Source organism: Amia ocellicauda, chromosome 4, assembly GCF_036373705.1.
Source record: "Amia ocellicauda isolate fAmiCal2 chromosome 4, fAmiCal2.hap1, whole genome shotgun sequence".
NCBI classification, from domain to species: Eukaryota; Metazoa; Chordata; class Actinopteri; order Amiiformes; family Amiidae; genus Amia; species Amia ocellicauda.
In genome coordinates this window covers 4,285,238-4,305,354 of record NC_089853.1, presented here as the reverse complement: position 1 = coordinate 4,305,354, position 20,117 = coordinate 4,285,238, and the positions used below count along the sequence as shown (strand labels likewise).

General features: G+C 42.5%; 1 protein-coding gene across 1 annotated transcript in view; it reads right to left on the bottom strand.

The window, feature by feature from the left end:
* Positions 1-345: 345 nt before the first annotated feature.
* Positions 346-20,117, bottom strand: part of LOC136747604 (golgin subfamily B member 1) — a 28,918-nt gene continuing 9,146 nt past the window's right edge. Inside the window, exons 15-29 of the mRNA XM_066700554.1 lie at positions 19,154-19,263; positions 18,625-18,748; positions 17,474-17,604; positions 16,324-16,433; positions 15,911-16,079; positions 15,601-15,705; positions 4,457-15,421; positions 4,076-4,233; positions 2,820-2,979; positions 2,549-2,695; positions 2,172-2,342; positions 1,954-2,051; positions 1,686-1,820; positions 1,457-1,571; positions 346-1,338 (exon numbers count right to left, since the gene is read on the bottom strand). Of these exons, the coding sequence (XP_066556651.1) occupies positions 1,180-1,338; positions 1,457-1,571; positions 1,686-1,820; positions 1,954-2,051; positions 2,172-2,342; positions 2,549-2,695; positions 2,820-2,979; positions 4,076-4,233; positions 4,457-15,421; positions 15,601-15,705; positions 15,911-16,079; positions 16,324-16,433; positions 17,474-17,604; positions 18,625-18,748; positions 19,154-19,263 (12,857 nt within the window). The 3' untranslated portion in view covers positions 346-1,179. The remainder of the gene's footprint in view (positions 1,339-1,456; positions 1,572-1,685; positions 1,821-1,953; positions 2,052-2,171; positions 2,343-2,548; positions 2,696-2,819; positions 2,980-4,075; positions 4,234-4,456; positions 15,422-15,600; positions 15,706-15,910; positions 16,080-16,323; positions 16,434-17,473; positions 17,605-18,624; positions 18,749-19,153; positions 19,264-20,117) is intronic.

The following is a 20,117-nucleotide window of genomic DNA, read 5'->3' as shown; positions in this document are numbered from 1 at the left end:
TCAAACCAGAGGAGCTTTTCCAGATCAGCAGGGTCACACGCACCCGGGGACACAAATGGAAATTGGGCTTCAAGGCATTCAAGACAGAAAACAGGAGACACTTCTTCACACAGAGAGGCATCACAATCTGAACAAACTCCCCAGCGGTGTGGTAGAAGGTGAAAATTTGGGAACATCTAAAAATGGATGGGATCCTCAGATCACTTAGTTATTAATGGACACCAATCAAGCACGATGGGGGTGAATGGCCTCCTCTGGTTTGTAAACTTTCTTTCTAATGCTCTTAAGAGACAAAAGCACGTGTCGGACATGTGGTTTAAAAGCACAAGGCCAAAACATTTTTTTTTAGAGAACTTTATTAAAATTAATCTTGAACACGAAAGCCATTCTCCCCAAACCCCACAGTATTGCACACTTTAACCCTCTTGATTTGATCAAAAGGCCGTTGGACATTCGTTTGAAGTGACAGTGTAACTGATTCTTCTTTTAAAAAATAGATCCTGTATAGAAAATATGTCATCTTTGATGCACTCAGTAGTTTTCAATTAACTAGTTTTTTGCTCAATCATACCATATATACACATCATTATATTCCACATAGCAGGAGCTGAAACAAGACCGCCACAGTGTACACCATATATATACGCACCAATAAAGGTGATTCCATAAGTAAACAATCGGGAATTGGATAGATCCTGTAACGTGAACATTGCAACACACGGGGATATAACCTGATATACACAAACCCTTTCATAATATACTCTGGTAGGAAACCCCGCTGAATCGGTTTGCTTCGAATAAATATCACAGCAATTCATTCAGTGCATAGCTTAATCAGCAACTAAATACATCATGGCACAACAATCTCAAAAGTGATAACCTCAGTGTTTTTTTGGGATAACTGCATGATGCTTCAGATGGAGTGATCTGGGAGGAGTGAAATGGTCGTTCACTGGGGGTTCATGCACACGGAGAAACCACGAGCGATTGAACTTGTATCACTCTCGGTTCCCGTGAGGTTTCCCACCAGGGAAAACGAACATCCTTTCCCTCAAACACCTCTGCGCTCCACCCAGGCGCTCAGCGACAGCCAGACCACAGGCCTCCCCCTCCTCTCAGAGCCCCACCGGGAGCATCCAGCATCGCCCTGTGCAGCAGTAGTGTACGCGCGGTTAGTGTTTACAGGACTCCGGTCAGGCACATGAAGACGACGACGTGCAGCGCAAACAGGTATGCGAGGAACAGGTAGCGTGACTTCGCCCTGGACGTCAGCAGCTTGGAGCAGTACAGGCTCCGCCCGCGCAGCCACCGCTTCACAGACAGTGCTCCGCCTTTCATCTGCCCGGGAGATGGAAACATAGTTACCGGCACAGCAGCGACATGCGTGCGGTTGCGAATGAGAGTCGAGTACCCCCCCGCGGAGGAAGAGGAGAGGTGCGGCCTGAGCAGGACTCACCTTGCGTACCAGCACGTGCTCCGTGGGGTCAATGATCAGTGCCTCGCGCTCATCGTCCATCTCCAGCTGGATGCTGTAGTCTCTTGGAGCTGATCTGGAAAGGCTGGCATCTGTGCTGAAATGGATTAAACACAGACAAACATCACAAGACCAGACCGGACAAAAAAAACAAAGACAAACAGTAGGAAGACCGCTGGGTAATGGCCGAATGTCTGCCCCACACAGGTACCTTTTAACCCTTTCCTCAGCCAGTCCTAAAGCCTCCTCGGCTGCCTCTCTCCGCGCGCGCTCGTCCGACAGGACCTCGGCCAACTGGGAGCGCTCCTGCTGAGAGGAGTCCAGCAGCTGCTCCGTCTCTGCGAGTCTAGCGGAGAAAAGCACACCCGGGAAAAGCCAGCTCTTCATCAGATACACACATCACATACCACAGCACTCGTACACAAGAACGAGGTCGAATTCCACGCACGTGCTCCTCACTAGAGGTCAGGAAGCCTCACCTTCTCCTCAGATCGCTGACGTCCATGGTCTCAATGTCCACTACAGAGCTGGTCTTCTCCTGCGGGGCGCCGGGGGGGACCTCCACAGCGATCACACCCTGAACAGGGGAAGAAACCAAGCCAGTCTGAGAACTCGGGTCCGGACAGAGACTCAGAGCTCAAACTGTCTGTGTGTTAAGTGCGGCTCCAGTGAACAGCAGCTTGACCCAGCAGCTCACCGGCGCATGGCTCTGGTAGGGGGGCTCGATGGGCTGTCTTGGCTCCTGGCTCTCCAGCTGATAGCAGCGACTCTGCAGCTGCTGCAGGTTTAGCTGGGTATCTCGTAGGGTCTGAGAAACTGCCTTGAGTTGGGTGGACAATCCCACTTTCTCTTCGATGGTTTGCATCATCTGGAATCAAGGTTGAAAAGAACTTTCAAATTAAAATCCCTTCACAGTTTCCCACTCTGACAGTCCGATCTGAGCAAACCCGCCCTCAACGATATTCATGAAACGTACAGTTAAGTACCGAGGACTAAATGGTCAACTTTGATTGACATAGGTGTGGATTGGACATCTCAATCCCAAAAATACATGTGTCCTTCACTGCATTTCACCTTGGCGTGGAGCTGCTGGAAGCGCAGGTCTCGGTGGTGGACCTCCTGTAGGCACTGCTGCAGATCACTCTGGAGTCGACTGCGGTCGGCCAGCAGCTGCGTGATCTGATCGGGAGAAGACTTCCCTGCCAGGACAACGCTCTCGGTCTGTGAACAATCACACATACATTGAAGACATCAAGACCGAAACCCCAGTTTAATCTCAGAGCCTGATGAGACAAACGGGTTTAATGTGCAGTGTCAACATGGTTCTGTAGGACTATTTGGGTACCTTAACAGGATCCATGGAAGAGGGATGCCGGGACTCCTTCAAGAGAGCGCCGGGGCCGAATTTCTGCAGCTCAGAGATCTGATGGTCTTTCTCTGCCACCACGGTCAGGTACTGCTCCCTCAGGGCTCGCGACTCGGACAGCAGCAGGTTCTTCTCAGATCTGAAACGTGACGACCACAATTAAAATCCCGAAAAACAAAAACAAGTTCACTAAGATTCAGTGAAGCTTGCTAGTGACCGCAGAGCACACAGGGCCACGGGCGGCACTATTGGATAATTCACCAGTACTCCGTGCCAGACAAACCAACACACTAAACATCAATTTAAACACTTACACACATTCACCAGAGACTAAAACAGATACTTTTAAGTTGGGGAAAAAAGTATTTAAAAGGATGCAGGACTGTATAAACAAAATGTTCTCTCTCCTAGAAAAGATCCAATCCAATGTTAATCTTTGTTCCTGAAACAAAAAAATAACTGCCATTTATCCCTGACAGCGATTCTACTTTCCTCCATCAGTAAAGAGATGTAGCACTAACTAATCAAATAAAACGGTGTATTCCATGCTTCTTCTATTGAACAGAAATATAGAGAACTGTAAAACTTATGAAGGTTACCAGTTCTTAAACAAGTACAGAACATTACATAAAACTAGTCAACTAATGTTCCCTTCCAGATACAGTGACTAACAAAATGCCATCCATGGCTGCACTTCAGTACATTTCTGTGATGTAATTAGTATGCTGATTTAGTGTAATTAGTTCACATGCCGCACCACAAGGATGTGCAATTATATAACATCCTGTGTCAGACAATGTGAGTCCTGGCCACAAAACCAGCTTCATGGGCCATGCACACTTTATGAAATAATCTTCACAGATGCTTTCAAATCCGAGTGAGGCAGATTAATTACAAACGATAAGCCTCTGGTTAAGAGGACAGGGATGCAGAGATGAAATCACCAGATGTTGGGGGGTTTGTGTATTTAAATATTCTTATAAAGGCAATATTAATAAAATAAATTGATATTTTTCCACTATGTTTTATTTGTGGCGGCGATAATACATGCAGCAGACAATCCTATCCTTAACATACTGGTATAACTACATCTACTAATAATACTGACATTTTGCATATGATTTTACAAGGAAATGTTGCGCTGGATATTCTATAAAGCTGAACACAATTTCTAATTAAGAGTCTTCGAATGTTATCTCAGATACGTTTGGTTGTCGATCCGTGTGAAGACTTACCGTAGCTCAGCAAGTTCAGACTGATACGCACCGACGTCTTTCTCAGTTTGCTGTCTGTAGACGTCGGCCTGTTGCAGCGCTTTCTGCAGCTCCTCGGCTCTAGTTCTCATCAGGGCAAATTCCGAATTCTGAGACCTGAGGCTTTCAACCTCTTTTGCCTACGAAGACCGACACAGAAAATCTATTAATCCAACACAAATGCATTATTTTTATTATTGATAATAGAGTTTTTAAACGCTCATGCTAAAATTGAATGATACACTGAGATGACATGCACTTCAATGCTTTGACATGTTATGGCACAACATCCACTACGAACGCCATGCTGTGAAATGGTTATAACATGACCATATGCTTGTGATTACTGCCAGTTTAACTTACCAGCCTATCTTTCTCAACCTGCAGAACAGTGACATTTCTCTTAAGAGTATTCAATTCGTGGTCACTTCTCACTGGCGCGTCCGCAGGACTTGCCCCCTGCTTGGAGTCATACACCCTCTTTGTTCCACTAATTTCCTGTATCAGTCGGTCTCGGTCATCCTGGAGACTGGCCATCGATTTCGAGAAGGCGGTCATCTGCTTAATGTACGTCTTATTCTCCAGAACGTGCCGTCGGATTTCAGCTTCTTTCTCAGACACCGTTTTACACAGGTCATCGATCTGCTCCGTCAGCTGGCTGTAAGTGCCTTCGCTTTCAAAAGCAGCAAGTTTTTTAATCAGAGCAGTCCTCTCATTAGTCAGACTGTTCAATTCAGAGGTGGCATCATTGAGCTGCAGCTCGAGTTTGTTCAATGTACCCGAGGCGGTTTGAAGTTCCTCATCATACTTGTTGCGCAGGATCTTGAAGTCTTCGATGAGCTGATCTCGGTCATTTTGCAAAGCGGCCATTGCCTTCCCCAAAGACTCGTTCTGAGACTTAAGCTCCCTACTTTGACCCCTGGCCTCAGACAAGAATTGTTCTGTCTGCATTAAGTCTCTCGCAAGTTCCACAACCCTTTCCTCAGCGGTCTCCCGTTCATTTCTCATAAGGTCAACCTCCCGTTCAAAGGCACTGACCTCACTATTGTACTGGTCTTGTGCCTCTGTTAATCTCTTTTTGGTGGTGTTCTCAATTTGCTGGATATTTCTTTTAAGGTCTTCAGTAGTGGCTTTCTGTGCAAACAGTTTCTGCTGCAGTTCATTGCATTCGGCAGCTTTGGCTGCAATTGCCTGCTGTAGATCAGCAATTACCTTGTTCTCGTTCATTTCCAGTTTCTCTTTTTTCAAGGCTAATATGGTGGCTTGTAGTTCCTGAACCTGAGTTTCTAAATTTGCATTTTTTGATTCTAAGGATTTAGCAGTTTCCGTCTCTCTCTCTAGCTCACGGAGCGAATCCTGGTACCTTTTCTCTAAAGTAGTCTTGTGACTTTCAAGGTCTTTAATGGAGTCCAGTTGTTTCTTTAGAAGCTCTTTTAGCTGGTTGTCCTTAAGAGATAAAACTTGATTGAGGTCCTCCCTGTAGCGAATCAGTTGTGCTTTAAGCATCGCATTTTCTGAATTCAAATCATCCATTTGATGAAAGAGAGTTCTGATTTCTTGCTTCAGTCTGTTGTTCTCATGGAGTTCAGTTTTAACGAAGCATTCTTTGTCTTTCTCAGCGCTTTGATGTTGCGCCTGGAGATCCTTGTAATCAGACATCAAACGATCCCTGTCATTTTGCAAAGATGTCACTGTCTTCTGAAAGTTTTCCATTTTTGCCGCCATCCGCTCTTTCTCCTGAATGGATTTTTCTGTTTTCAATTGAAGGTTTTTAACCTTGCTTTCTAACCCTCTGAACGTCTTTTCTGCCTTTTCCCTCTCGGCATAAAGAAGACTCAGCCTATCTTCATAACCCGTAACCTGAGCCCGGTGATGTTTCTGTACTTGTTCTAGATACTCAGATATTTTTCCATCCCTAGAGGAGAGCAGCAGAGAAATCTCAGTATCTTTGTTTTGAAGGAGTGATTTTAACTGTGCAGAAATGGCTCCCTGCTTCTCCAGGTCAATGTGCAATTTGTCATTTTGCAACCGAGCGAGGAAGAGCTCAGATTCGGTGTCAGAAAGCCTCTTCTCTAGGGCTCCAAGGCTTGCTTTCAATCGGGAGACAGAATTTCCTTCATCACTGAGTTGAAGGTTCAATGAGTTTTTATCTTGTTCTAGTTTCTCAATATGGTCACTCTGTTGTCCAACTTGTTTCTTTAGGTCCTCCACATTCTGGGAAAGTTCTGCGTTGTTCATGTGAATCACAGAGATTTCGTTCTGTAAGGCTGAAGACACTGCCTTAAATCGGGAACTGGTTTCATTCAAAGCAATTTCTAATCTTGAGCTCTTTCCTTGAAGTTCATATATTAATGTGTCCTTAGATTTCAAATCCTCTTTAAGTTTGCCGACTACAATGGTCTGCTCCTGGAGTTTACCGTCACTATCTAGAATTGCCTTTTGAAATTGAATCTCCCATTCTTTTAGCTCTTCGTCATTTGGAAATTTACAAGAAAAGGCTGCTAACTTGGCCAAGTTCATGTTGGCCTCCTTGTGAAGTTTCTGGTTGACTACGTCCTGTGACTCAATCTGCTTTTTTAAATCACATACTCTTTCCCCATCTTTCTCTCTCTCCACCTGCAGCGTGTTCATTCTACCCTCGATAGCGACGATCTTTTCTTCATGAAGGACGCTTTGCTGCTCTGTAATTCTCTCCAACTCTCTCACTTTTTCCAACAGCCTTAGTTCAAAGTGTTTCTCTTGCTGTGCAAGTTCATCCATTAACTTGACATTTTCAGAATTAGCTTGGTCCACCTCCTTCCTAGCATCCACCAGCAGATTCTTATGGGATGTTATTTGGGCTTCAAGATGACTGATCTCCTTTTCTAAACCATGAACCCTTTGAATCGTGCTCTTCGTTTCTCTTTCTGCTTTATCACATTCTGACTGTGACAGTTTTAAAGACCTCTCTAAGTCCAATATCATCTCCTGGTATTTGATGCAATCATTTTGAAGTTGGTTGATTTCCTGGTGCTTTTCCTTCAATAATTCCTGCAGCTCTTTCTTCATGCTTTTCGTGCCCTCGTTTCCTCTCTGAGCCACCTTCAGTTTTTCCTCAAACTCCCTAACTAATTTCAACTGCCGCTCTTCCTTCTCCTGACAGAATTTGCTATTTTCTTCCTTCACCTCCACCAGCTGAGTCGAAAGCAATTTATTTTGAACTTGTAGAGTATTGACGACTTCGGTTAACTCATCAATTCTCTCAGCATTCTTCAGGAGAACGGTTTCTAAATACTCGTTCTCGTTTTTCACTTTGTCAGATGTCTCCTGCACATTTTCAAGTTCCTCTTGCAGCAGGGACTTATCATCCTCCAAAATCCTCACCTTCTCGTTTAGACTGATGGTTTCCTGCAAATTTCTGTTAATAACACCTTGGAGTTCTGCTACAGCACTGGCATTTTGCTCCAATCTCTCGCCATGATCTTTTGCTAATTGTTTTAACTGTTCAGACAGACTTAACTTTTCACTTTCAAGGATTTTAATACATTCACATTTAATGGATATATCTGCCTTTTGGATTTCAATTTCAGCGGTTAACAGTTCATTTGCATTAAGGGCCTCATCTAATTTTAACTGTAATTCAGATTCACTAATTTTATACTCACTTTGACAGTTTTCCAACAAGGAAGTTGTAAGGTTAAGTTCTACAGCCACATTTTGATTTAAACTCTGAACCTCATTCAGTTTTACCTTGAGTTCCTCAGACATTTCTTTTAGCCTTTTATTCTCTGCCTCAAGATTGGAGTTCTTGCAGGTTAGTTCTTCAATCGCTGCTTTCTGTTGGTCACCCAGATCCAGCAGATCATTTTTCATCCTCTCATTCTCTTGCTCTACCTCTTGGATCCTTTGTTGCTTCGTTTTGGCAAACTTTCGCATCTTTTCTTTCATCTTCTCAATTTCCTCATCTGCTTCGTTGAGTTGCTTCTCAAGGATTTCCTTTTCAGACTCAGTTCTGTACAATTGTGACAGGACTTCTTGCTTCTCCTTCCTGGCTGCCTCAATGACCTGCCGCATCTTGTCCATTTCACTACTGATGTTTTCATATGCTTGTAAGAGAGATTCATACTCCTGTTTCAGCTCCGTGTGCTTCGATTTCCACTCAGACAACTCAACTGTTTGGGAGTCTTTAAGATGCTCTAACTGGCATGAAAAGGCCTGCTTCTGTTGGGTGATGTTTTCAATAGTCAACTTGAGACTTTCACACGCAGCGGCGAGGTTATGGTTGTCACTCAAGATCCGATCGACTTCCGAAACTAGTTTTTCTTTTTCCTTACTAAGGGAGAGCACAGAAATGTCTAAGTTTTCTTTTTGTTTTCTGAATTCAGCAACAGACCTTTCAAGCTCTAGAGATGCATTCATCAATTCTTCTTTTTCAGATGACAGCGACTGGAGGCTTTCCTTGAGGGACCTGTTCTCTCTCAAGGCTTCTTTACGGCTTATCAAAGCCGCCTGAAGTTTTCTAGTTAACTGCTCATTAGATTTAGCTTCATCTGAGTGCTCTTTCACTTTGTTTGAATCAAGTATTTCCTTAGACTTTTGTTGCAGCACATTCATTTCAGTTTTCATCTTTTCTCTTTCAACTTCATGAAGGTGAAGCTCCTTCTGGAGCTGCAGCTCCAAGGCTGCAATAAGTTTTTCTTTCTCTGAAACAACTGAATGAAGGGAGAGTACAGCGTCATCTTTATCTTGAAGTCTTGCTTCCAGCTCTTCAGTCTGGGAATGCAGGGCCTGCAACTTTTGTTTCATGGTGGTGAGTTCTAGGCCTACTGACTGTAAGGAGGACACCTTTTGAAGGAGGTCTTCTGTTAGTTGATTCGATTCATCGAGTTTTTCCTTGAGGATGGTCATTTCACTTTTGTATCCCTCTTTTTCCTTCTGTACAGTTTCTAGGTGTAATTTGCAACTTTCTGTTTCAGCTTGAGCAGCTTCCCAGGAGGACTCAAATTCATCCAGCTTTGCTTTCAAACTGTCCCGCTCTTGATGGAGCTGGTTCTGGGTTTCTGTTAGAGTCCGTTTCATGTCCTGAACCTCCTGTGATTGTTCAGTAATCAGACAATGGGCTTTTTCAAGTTCTTCTTTCACTCTGTTGTTAGCCTCCAGGAGTATTTTATTGTTGTTACTGAATTCTTCAAACTGGCATTCTTTTTCCCTTTTAAAATCTTCCAGGGACACTTTCAGCTGATCCACCTCTGCTTGAGATTTGCCTATCTGATTCTTCAGCGCAGTGCACTCATCCATCAGTACTTGTTTCTCCTGTTGGTACTGCTGCTTTGCTTGCTGCTCTCTCACCAGCTCTTCGGTCTTCTCCCTCACCTCCACAAGCGCTTTTTCAAGTTCATATTCTACCTGCTCTATCTTTTGAGAAAGCTCTTTGGAAGCATCTCCAAGTGTCTTTAGTGAGGCATCTTTACTTGCCATCTCGGAAGTCATATCCTCTATCTGGTTCCTCAGGGCTGCCAACTTGTCTTGATTTTGCAAAGTAGTTAACAATTTGCTCTCTTTCTCTTCGGATAAGATCTTTAAATCTTGCAAAACTTTCTCCTTTTCTTCAACGACACTGCTAAGGGAATTCACCTGACTCTGGAGTGAATGCATTAACTGTTGATGGTCTTCAAAATCTTTCACCTTTTCCTCATACTTTTTCTGCACAGTATGGAGTTCAGCACTCTGTTTGGAGTGCTGCTCCAAAAGCTTGTTCAACTGTTCCCTCAGCTCGGAGAGCTCCTGCGCGTGTTTGTTTTCCTTCTCCTGAGACCTCTTAATTGTTTCCTTCCTGGCCAAGAGAGCGGCATGAAGCTTCTTTTGCAATAGTTCCTTTTCTTGCTTAAAACGAGTCACGCCTTTATCTTCTGCAATGGTGCTCTCATCTGGACTTGAACTTGAAGACAGAGAAGTTGTGGTTTCTTTTTTGATGCTCTCCTCTCTCTTCATCATGTCCTCTCTCAGGCGCTCAAGCTGCACTGCCATCTCTGAACGCTCCCGCTCATAAGACGTCTCCTTCTCAGCAATGCTGAGTTGGAGATGCTCGATCACTTCATTCTTTTCTTTAATTGCTTGGAGGGCATTAGACAAGGCTGACTCTTTCTCAATGAGTTTAGTCTTTAAATCCTGTATTTTATTCTCCCACTGTTGCACGAGAGATTCTTTTCCAGAATGCAACTGGGCAAGTTCCAGAACTTCCCTTTCTTTTTCCAGGATCTGTTGCCTTAAAAGCTCCTCATGAGATTCATGTTCTTTGGTTGCTACCTGAGTCTGAGATGTTAGCTCTTGGAGTTGATTTTGCAAGACTGATATTTCTTTATCCTTCTCTTCATCACATTGTCTCTGCTTTTCAAACTCCTCTATCTTCTTCAATAAGTCTTTTCTCACTAACAGTGCTGCTTGGAGCTTTTTCTTCATTATCTCTTTATCTTTGGACAATTTGTCAAACTGCACTTTCAGATGCTCTCTCTCTTTGACCACCTGCTGCAACTCTAGATCCTTTGTTTCAATGAGATCTTGAGATTCAGACAATTGGGATTTGTACTGCTCCAGCTGTAGAGAGAGACTTTCAAGTTCTTTGGTGGTATGACTGTGAACGTTCTCAAGGTTGTCTAGTTGTGAAACGAGTCGATTCTTTTCCTCCGTGTACTTTATCATTTCATTAGATGCTGATACCATGACCTGAGTGACAGATTCATCCTTCTCTTTCAACTGCTGGCTAAGTGAGGTAAGCAGTTCTTTTTGCTGGCTTATCTGGATGTTCATGCAATTAATCTGATCTTGTTGCTTTCTTATTTCACTGAGATTATTTGCTTGCTTGGTAACTGCCTCTTTAAGATTTTCAGTGGCTATCTGCAATTCTCCTTCAAGATTTTTCACTTGTTCCCTCAAGTAACAAACCTGCTGGTTCTCATCCTGGTAGCCCTTACTTATTTCCATGAATTCCAATTCCTTTAGTTTTAATAAATCTCTTACTTTGTCTAAATCTGTTTTCAGGGAATCCACTTCAGACTGATGATGCGCCTTTAATTGTTTCATTGTCGTTTGCAAAGAAAATCTTTCTTCTTCAAAAGCTATTAATTTATCAGACATTGTTTGTGAGATTTCTGATAGATCTTTGTGATTAGACTGTTTATCTAACTGTAACATTTTCACTTCATCTTCCCTGTCTTTCAGAATCTGATTCAACTCTGAATTTTCATTATCTTTTTTCTGAACCAATGACAGAACTTCTTCTACATGTTTTTTGCTTATTGCGATTTCCTGACTAAGCTCTAATGCCAGCAATTCCTTTTCTCTCAGTTGTTCTGTGCTAGTTTTGAAGGCAGATGTTACCTCAACAAACTTCTCCTGCAAGTTATCTAGGTCCTGTTGCAGTGCTTGGACTTTAACATCCTTTGACTTGCTTTCGTTTTCTAGACTTTCCAACTGCTCAGTCAGAAGACTCTTCTCCTGGTTTTCTCTATTAAGGACCGACAACCATTTGTTTTCTGATTCCTGTAGGGTTTGTGCTATTGTCTGAATTTCTTCAACTTTGGCACTAACCTGCTTCTGAAGATGTTCCTTCTCAATCTTCAATTGCTCTGCTGCTTCACTTGCATGACTGTGCTGGTCATCTGAACTTATTCTCTCAACTTGTTTTTGCAAATTGATTTTTTCATTCACAGTTTCATCCAGCTGCTGTTGTAGGTTCTGAGTTACCAGCTCTATTTCTTCTCTCATCTTTGTGTTCTTCTCATTTAAATCCTGTATTTGTGACTTCTGCAATTCTATATGTTGAAGATGTTCAGCGCATTGTCTATGAAGGGACTGTAAGGCAAGTTCCTTTTCTTGTAGACTCCCATTTAATGCATTCACTTGCTCATTTGCTTGTTGGTGCTGTATCTTCAATTTCTCAATTTCCGCAGACATAGAGGTATTGCTTGATTGATAAGTAGTGAGACCATCCTCCTTTTGTTTTAAAAGTTCAGTGTATGATGTGCTGGTTTGCTGAAGCTCGTCTCTCAGACATCCAATTTCATTTTTAAGAACATCTGAAGTTTCTTCTGCGGCTTTAAGAGCTTCTCTGTTTTCGCCTAGCAAGTTATTTAGGTTAGAGATCTCTTCAATCTTCTGAGAAACCAGTGTGCTAGCGTCATGAAGCTGCTCCGATTGGGCGGCATATCTTTCCTGAAGGTTCAAGAAGGCACTATGTTTCTCCTCGGCCAATTCACTGACTCGCTTCGCCTTGGAGGAAAACTCCTGAACCTGACCCTGAAGTTGAGAGATTAGCTCTGTGCTCTCCATCAACTGAGATTTGAAAAGGGCTGCTTCATCAGCTTTCCTCTGGAGGTCCTGCAGGATTCTGGTCTGCTCAGAGACAGCAGACTCCTTCTCCATAAGGGCCTCTTTCAGGCGGCTCATTTCAGACGACTGAGCACTAAGGTCATCATTCAGTTTCACCACAGATTCCTGGAGATCTGAAAATTGTTCTTTTAAGGTTTCACACTCCACTTCTTTGGCTTTGAATTTCAAATTTAAATCTTCAATGTGAACTAGGGAGCTTTGAAACTCTACTACAGTTGTCTCTTTTTCTTTTAGCACTTCCTTCAACTTAGTAGACTCTGCAGTCACACTGTCTAGTTCTAACCGCAGTTGTGAAGTGGCATCCTCCATATCCGAAAACTGCGTCTTCAGACTCAGGTAATCGTCTATTTTCTGTTTCAGCTGGGACTCCTTTTCAGCGACACTGCTACTTAACTGATTATTCTTGTCTGACATATCCTGAATCTGGCCCTGGAGATTAGAGATCATCTCCATATTTTCATTCATTTGTGATTTTAACACCTCAGTTTCTGCTGCCTTATCCTTCAGCCGCTTCAGTTCTTTCTCCTGCTTTTTAAAGGACTTGTCCTTACCCTGCAGTGATTTTTGCATTTCCTGTACTTGTGTTTGTAGCTCAGTAATGGTTGTCATCTTCTGACTTAGCTGCCCTTCCCCCTCCGTTGATTTAGTCTGCAACTGCTTTATAAATGCTTCTTGCTGATTCAAAGACTCGTTTTTCTCTTGTAAAGCCACTTGTAAGCCCTCACGGTCTGAATTAAGGGCTGTCAACTGCTCTTTTAACGAAGCAATATTACTCTCTCTGTCAGACAACTCTGACTGAAGGTCTGCGATTACTTGGACCTTTTGAGATAAACCCACTGTTGCGTCTTGCATTTGTGTTTGGATGTTATGGTTTTGCTCACTCAGTGTTTGAACGTGTTTCTGAAGCTCTGCTACTTCAACCTGCCTCTCTGTCATTTTCTCACTAAGCTTGGTGTAATCAGCAATTTGGTTATTCAAGGTACTTTTAATCTCTGCATTTTCTGATATAAGTTTCACAGCCTCCTCACTTGTAGCCTGTACCTGGCTACTCAGCAAAGCCACAGTTTCATTTTTCTGATTGATTTCGTTGAGTAAGTCTTGGCATGTTTGAATCTTACTGTTGAGAGAAATTTCTTTTTCTTTCAAACTCTGGCTCAGCTTCAGATGTTCCTCTCGTAGAGAAGCTGTCTCACTCTGTAACTGAGAGACGCGCTCTTTCTGCAGAACAACCTCACTCTGCAAGGCGTCACACTCAGCCGTTCTCTGCTGCATTAAGGACTCCTTCTCGAGTAGTCCTGACTTTAAAGCAGCGTTCTGTTCCTGAAACATTGACAGAGTGTCCTGAAGTTGTGCAAGCTGGTTCTGTTGCAGTTCACATTGTGCATTTTGATCCAAAACCATTTTCTCCTTCTCAGCGACACTTAATTTCAGCTGGTCCACCTGAGAATTCAGAAGAAGTACCTGTTCCTGTAAATGTGCAACCGATTCTTTACTTTCACAGAGCAGTTTTGTAAGTCGACTGCATTCTTCATTTTTTTCCATTAACCTCTCAGTAATGGTACTTTTATTCTGTTCCAGCACGTTATGAAGATCCTCCGTCTTTAAGATTAACTCTTCCTTTTCTTTCTGCAGCAATTCAACAGTCTTACAGTATTGTGAAATTTGACTCTCGTAATTGACCAGTTTGCCCTGCATGATGCTCACAGCCTCCTCGTGTTCTGATTGAAACTTCTCGCCCTCAGTGACATCCTTCCTCAGTTTTTCACTCTCCTCCGTCAGATGATTCACTTGGCTTTGAAGACCCCTATTATCCTCAAGAGCAACAGCCACCTTTTCATTTAAATCGGCCACAACCTGCCTTTGCGACTCCAGTTCTTTTTCTTTCTCCGTGAGAGTAGCTTGGAGATGCTCCTTGGCGTTCTCGAGGTTCTTCACATCAAGGTCCAGCTTTGAAAGGTTCTCAGACTTATCAACAAGTTCTCTCTCAAAACTTTTCCGGGCGACATCTCGAGCTTGCAATTCCTCATCGAGCTTTAGTTTATTATCTTCAGCTTCTTGCCGAGCGTCCTTTAGGCGTTGTTCCAGGGAAGCTATAGTCTCAAGATTCTCCTGCACAACTTTTTCAGCCTTTTCTTGATGCTCCAGCTGCTCAACAAGCTGTCTGGACAATTTGAGCAGCTCTTCGTCTTTTCTTGTGACCTCTGCGAGAAGATTGTTGTGCTCCTCCTTGACAGATTTCAGCTCGTTTTCAAAGAGATGCTCTTTTTCTTGCAACACATCCCTGAGCTTCTCTTTTGAAGCATTGGCTTCTTCAAGCTGGGACCGGATCTTTGCAGTCTCGGCTTGTCGTCTCTCGTTCGACTGAGCTGCTGCGGTTACCTTCTCCTTCAAGGAACAGATCTGTGCCTCGCATTCAGAGAGATGGGAGCGATGGTTCACGCTCAACTTTTGGATCTCGGCACGGAGGTTCTGAATGGTCTGGTTGTCCTCCTGAACTTGCTTGATCAGCTCTTCAGCTTCACTGCTCTTCGCCGCTCTTTCCTCTTTGGCGGAGCCGAGTTCATTCTCCAGGTTTTGGAGTTGTTCCGCGAGAGAGGCGATCTTTGCGTTCAGACCCTGCTGATCCGAAGACTGGGAGTCTCTCAGGATTTCCGCTTCTCGCTTGGTTTTTGTCAACGCCATTTCCATCTGGGCCAGATCCTCCTCTTTGAATTTAATCTGCCGTTTCATGTCCAGGACTTGCTCTGCGTATTCACTCATTCCACTGGAGAGAGTAGAAATCTCCTTTTCCTTGTCTGAAATAATATCTTTAAGGTTATCCATCTCCCTCTCGCAGCTCTGAAGGTCATGGATGAGCTGAGCCCGTTCTTCAAGATGGGTTGAATTGATCTTGTCCAGCTCATCGTTCGTCTGTTCCAGGTCACACTGCAGGTTCTCTATCGTAGTCTCCTGCTTTTGTGTCTAGATTTCCGGAAGAGAGGCGAAAAAAAGATCAATTGGATTGTTATTTAATCTTCCACAAAAGACGAGCAAAACTCTACTTAAGAACAATTAACCTTGGGATAACAGCAGGAAGTCAGAGACAGGATTCAATAAATCATATCAATATCATGCAGTTTATTGTAATTAAAATAAATTACCTTTTCTTTAGCGGTGACCAGCTTCTGCGTGAGATCTGTTACAGAAACCTTCAGCTCCAAACACTGCTTTTCAAAGACAGTGCACTTCTTGGTCAAGTCAGCGAGCTGGATTTTGTAAAAGCAAAACAAAACCATCTGTTATTCTGTTCAGTCTGAACTGTTTTGAATATATACATTTCCAGTTGCATTTTTTCCCCATTTAATGTCACTAATTATAACAGCGACAAAATTAAGAATTTGACAAATGGAAATGTGTATATATAAATATGTATTCAAGTTCAAATAAGAACACGAGATTGTAATTTCTTACCATCTGCTCTGTTTGGAGGAGTTTCTCCACCATCTCTCTGTTCTGCATTTCCTTGTCCTTCAAGGAATCTTTGAGGTTTTCGATCAGTTCCAGTTTCTCGGATGTTTTTGCTAAGGTGTTCTCCTTCTCAATCAGGGACGTTTCAAGGCACTCCTTCCTGTCACTCATTCTAATTGTATTAGGGAGGGAAAGTAATTTCTAATAAAGTGGTATTAACATGCATGTGTGTCTGGCTTCTCCCTTTTCTGATACGTTTTATGAAACAATTGTACTGAACAAAACCACATCAAGTTAGCTGACGTTCTGAGTACAGAGAGTAGGAGAGACTGGACATCAGAAAGCTGCAGCAATGTATTAAGTTACTTCCAGAGATATTTTCCTTGTGCATTAAAAGGTTCAAGACATGTCCTCACCCTTTCAGTTGTTCGTTCAGACTGGACACAAGCATCTGGTGTTTCTCGGCATCTCTGCTCTGCTGGCTTCGCAGATTCACCAGCTGACTCTGTAGACGTTCGGCTTCAATCTGTACCAGGAAGTAAAAATCATTAACTTAAAGAAAGTACACAAACCTGAATAGAACCCGGGTAAAATATTCACTCGATCACACCTCTGAAACACACTAATTATATATATATATATTTCTATAATCCCCCCCTTCACAACACCCAGGTGAGATTGTTTTACCTTAAAATGCTCCTACGTTTCCAGAACACACCACACAGCATAAAAGGAACCCACTTCATCTTTCTTTTATTTTGTCTTTTCTTTCAGCCAGATTGTCTTTGTGCAAAAGACGGTTTTCAAAATATTTTAATTTTCATATACAAAGATTTACAAAGATATGTAAGCTCCTTTTACCTTGACGGACAGAATTTATTAAGTAATGTGTTTTTATTAATTACACACCCTTATTAAATGTTGGATAAAAAAAAAAATGGAAACCATTAATAACACTATGAGCTTTAAGCAATACACCCACACGGCTGTGGAAACGAGACACGGTGTGTGACAAACAACATGGCAAACTCAGCCTTCCTCTCTAGAGGACGATTTCTCTAGCACACACAGAGAGACACACCTGAGTGACCCTCAATGGCTGCCCTTCTTCATCTACATCAAACGTCACCTGTATTAGAAGGGTTCGTTACAAAATCCTAATTTCCACCGACAACACAATATCACCAAGCAGTTATTTTCTGGAAAAAAGGCGGTTTCTTTCTACAGTGTAAATATCTGAATGTCCACTGACTTAATATATTGCTTTACTACAACATGTTGCAGATGTATTTTAATAATAATGTTACCAGTGAATATATTTATGATGTACTAACCAGAAAAACATGTTTTGTCCACTGTAAACAATCCAATTCACAATTCCTAATTAGTATCCAATGTTTTATTCAGTTTTTTTGAAGTATGTGTTGGAATTAAGCATTAATGAAGCTCAAATTTAGACCGGGAAGACTGCGCTCTAATCCTCTGATTGCATATTGAACTCCTATCTGCGGTTTCTACACTATTTAAAACAAAAACTATGATGAATTCAAAAGCAAGACAATATACCTGTAGCGACTCAATCCTGGCTTGCAGCTGCAGTCTGTCTTCCAGGCCCTGGCATCGCTCTTCCAGCACCAGGATTTGTTCCTGCAGCTGGTTCCTCTCCAATTCCAACTCCTCGACCACCGATCTCAGGCCTAGTGTTTTTTGTTTTCACGAGCGCAAAGGAGAGAGAAGCAAGAGAAGCGTCAACGTCAGACAAAACGATCTTCCAATTGGGCTTCGAGAACTCACAAAACCATTTTTTATTATAAAGAGGAATAAAAACAAGTATTCCAGACCAATTCTTTGTAAAAAGACAAGTTTAACATCAGACATGAGTGCAGTTTTATCCATTCCTCATTTAACTACATAATTTTGTTCCTTCGCAGATACAATTTAAGAGATCTTCACACATACACTGACTCAGAACTTACTACACTTAAAACCATGCAGACACTGACAAACTACAAACAGAGTTGATGTGCATGCTAGGCTAAACTGCTGCTATCTACTTAATCTACGACCATGCAAGATTAAGGGTTTCTCGATATCCTACTATGACAACAGGCTTACATAGTGACTGATATCTTGTTGTTTGGTGAAAGGCACTTTCACTTTCACGAATGCACTGCTGCGTCTCATTTTCACACAAAGTTAACGAGAAGATTGTCTAGCTGATAATAGGATCTCTTAGATGATATTCAAATTATGATCTCAATTTAAAAAACTAAAAAGTTCTGTTACAAGCCCTCCACTTGTGCCTTTCTCCAACTGCTTCCTATGTCTCACTCAAAACCCTTAACCATACCACACATTGAATTTGTCATCGAAAACAAAATGAGAACAAAAAAATAAGTCGTCTTACCAATCTCGCAGCACGGGTTTCCATTTAATTTAAACATCGGGACTGACAGAGTTCAATGTATTCAACATGGACTAGGTAACAACGAACCAAAACTAGGCAGTTCATCCAGCACGCACATGCTAAAAAATAAGGTTTGACAAAAATTAAAAATAAATGGGTCAACCGAAGGTAGAGTACACACAGGGCTGACAACAGGTTAGAAAAACTCCACAAAAAGGGGTTATATACACCATTTACACAAATAAAAACTCAAATCCACAGCGGACAGACAATGTGCATGCTACAATAAACTGTCTAGTAGGTGTCACACCTGAATCGGGCGAACTGTACTCGGGCCACCAACCTCCCATATTCTCCCCTTCGGCCGAGCTGTTCATCTCGGAGGTGATGCTGACGTCCTGGTAAGATTGCTTTCCATCAAACTCAAAATCCTCCTGGAACAATTCGTAAGCAGCCATGAAAACATTCATTATGTAAAAACGACAGTCTCACGGCATGAACATGTTGTCATACGCACTTCATTAAACAACTTTGTCGGTACACAACAAAATGCAACAGAGCTTCAATTCAAACACCCTTTACACTCTGCCCTATTTCTTCCTATTTTCTGCTTTATTTATTTGGTGCATCTCCTTGATAGTTTGTGCCATATGCCTTTGGTATTAGAATGGGCTAATCAGCTGAGCCGAGCGTAAAGGGTTCTTAACAAGCATATGTAATCGTTCCAATTTTGGTACATAAATGCCATGCGGAGTACCCAGCCCGACACAGGTACATCTCTGTAATGAAACCGCGCTGTTTGCGAAGTTTTATTCCGCAATCATGCACCGCCCTCCTACCTGCAGGCTGCGTGTGCCGAGGTCCGGCTGCTTCTGCTTGCCTCTCCGCGGTCCGAGCCCTCGGGCCTGTGCCAGTTCCTCCTCCAACTCCTGCTGCCGAGTGGCTAGGGCTGGATCGGAGCAGCCAGGAAAGAACCAGTCATCCTCAATCAGTTTTGTGCCACAGGAGATCGGTTTTAATCAGACGTTGATAGCGCAGAGCGGCACACAAGAGCAGACACACAACAAGCAACACACACACATACACACACAGAGGCACGCCAAATCCGGAGACGGGATTGGTAGCACTCGTGATGAAATCTTTCGTGACTGCCCCAAAGCAGATATCTCAGGGACATGGACAGCATAGTGGATAGGAATTTTTAATAGTGTTTGTGATTAACATGGAGTGTTTTATCGCCTTTTTAAGAAGTATAAAAATGCAAATTATATATATTATAGCCAATGGGGAAGTCACAAAATGTGATCGTGCAAACCACCATCACAGTACAAACTGTAGTGACGTTTGCAGTTGGTGCAGTTTCTGTTTTTCCTTATATCAGTAATCAGGAGGACGTCAGATTAGACTATTTTTTCTTTAATACAGAAATTCCAAAACAAAAATACATTCCCATCCGTTTTGTGATTTAAAGGAGACATTTAGAAACTTGCTAAAAGCACATGGAGTTACAGCAAAGCACAAAAGGAGGACTGTTAATGAAAAATGTGAATTTGATTAGAAAGGATTAATCTAGGCAGGGTCTAGCTCCACTCGCATTGCATGGATGTCATTTTCTGCTGTGCACACTAAATAGATTTGTATCTTGTAGCTTGTATCCAGTTAAGCACAGCTATATTTATTTCAAGAAGTAATTTTCTACTTCTTGAAAATAAAATGATCTGTTGTTGGAGTTTAGATGGTACATCAAATTTTTGATTTAGTCTAGGCCTGTACATCTTAATTTGTATCAAAATCTGCAAACTA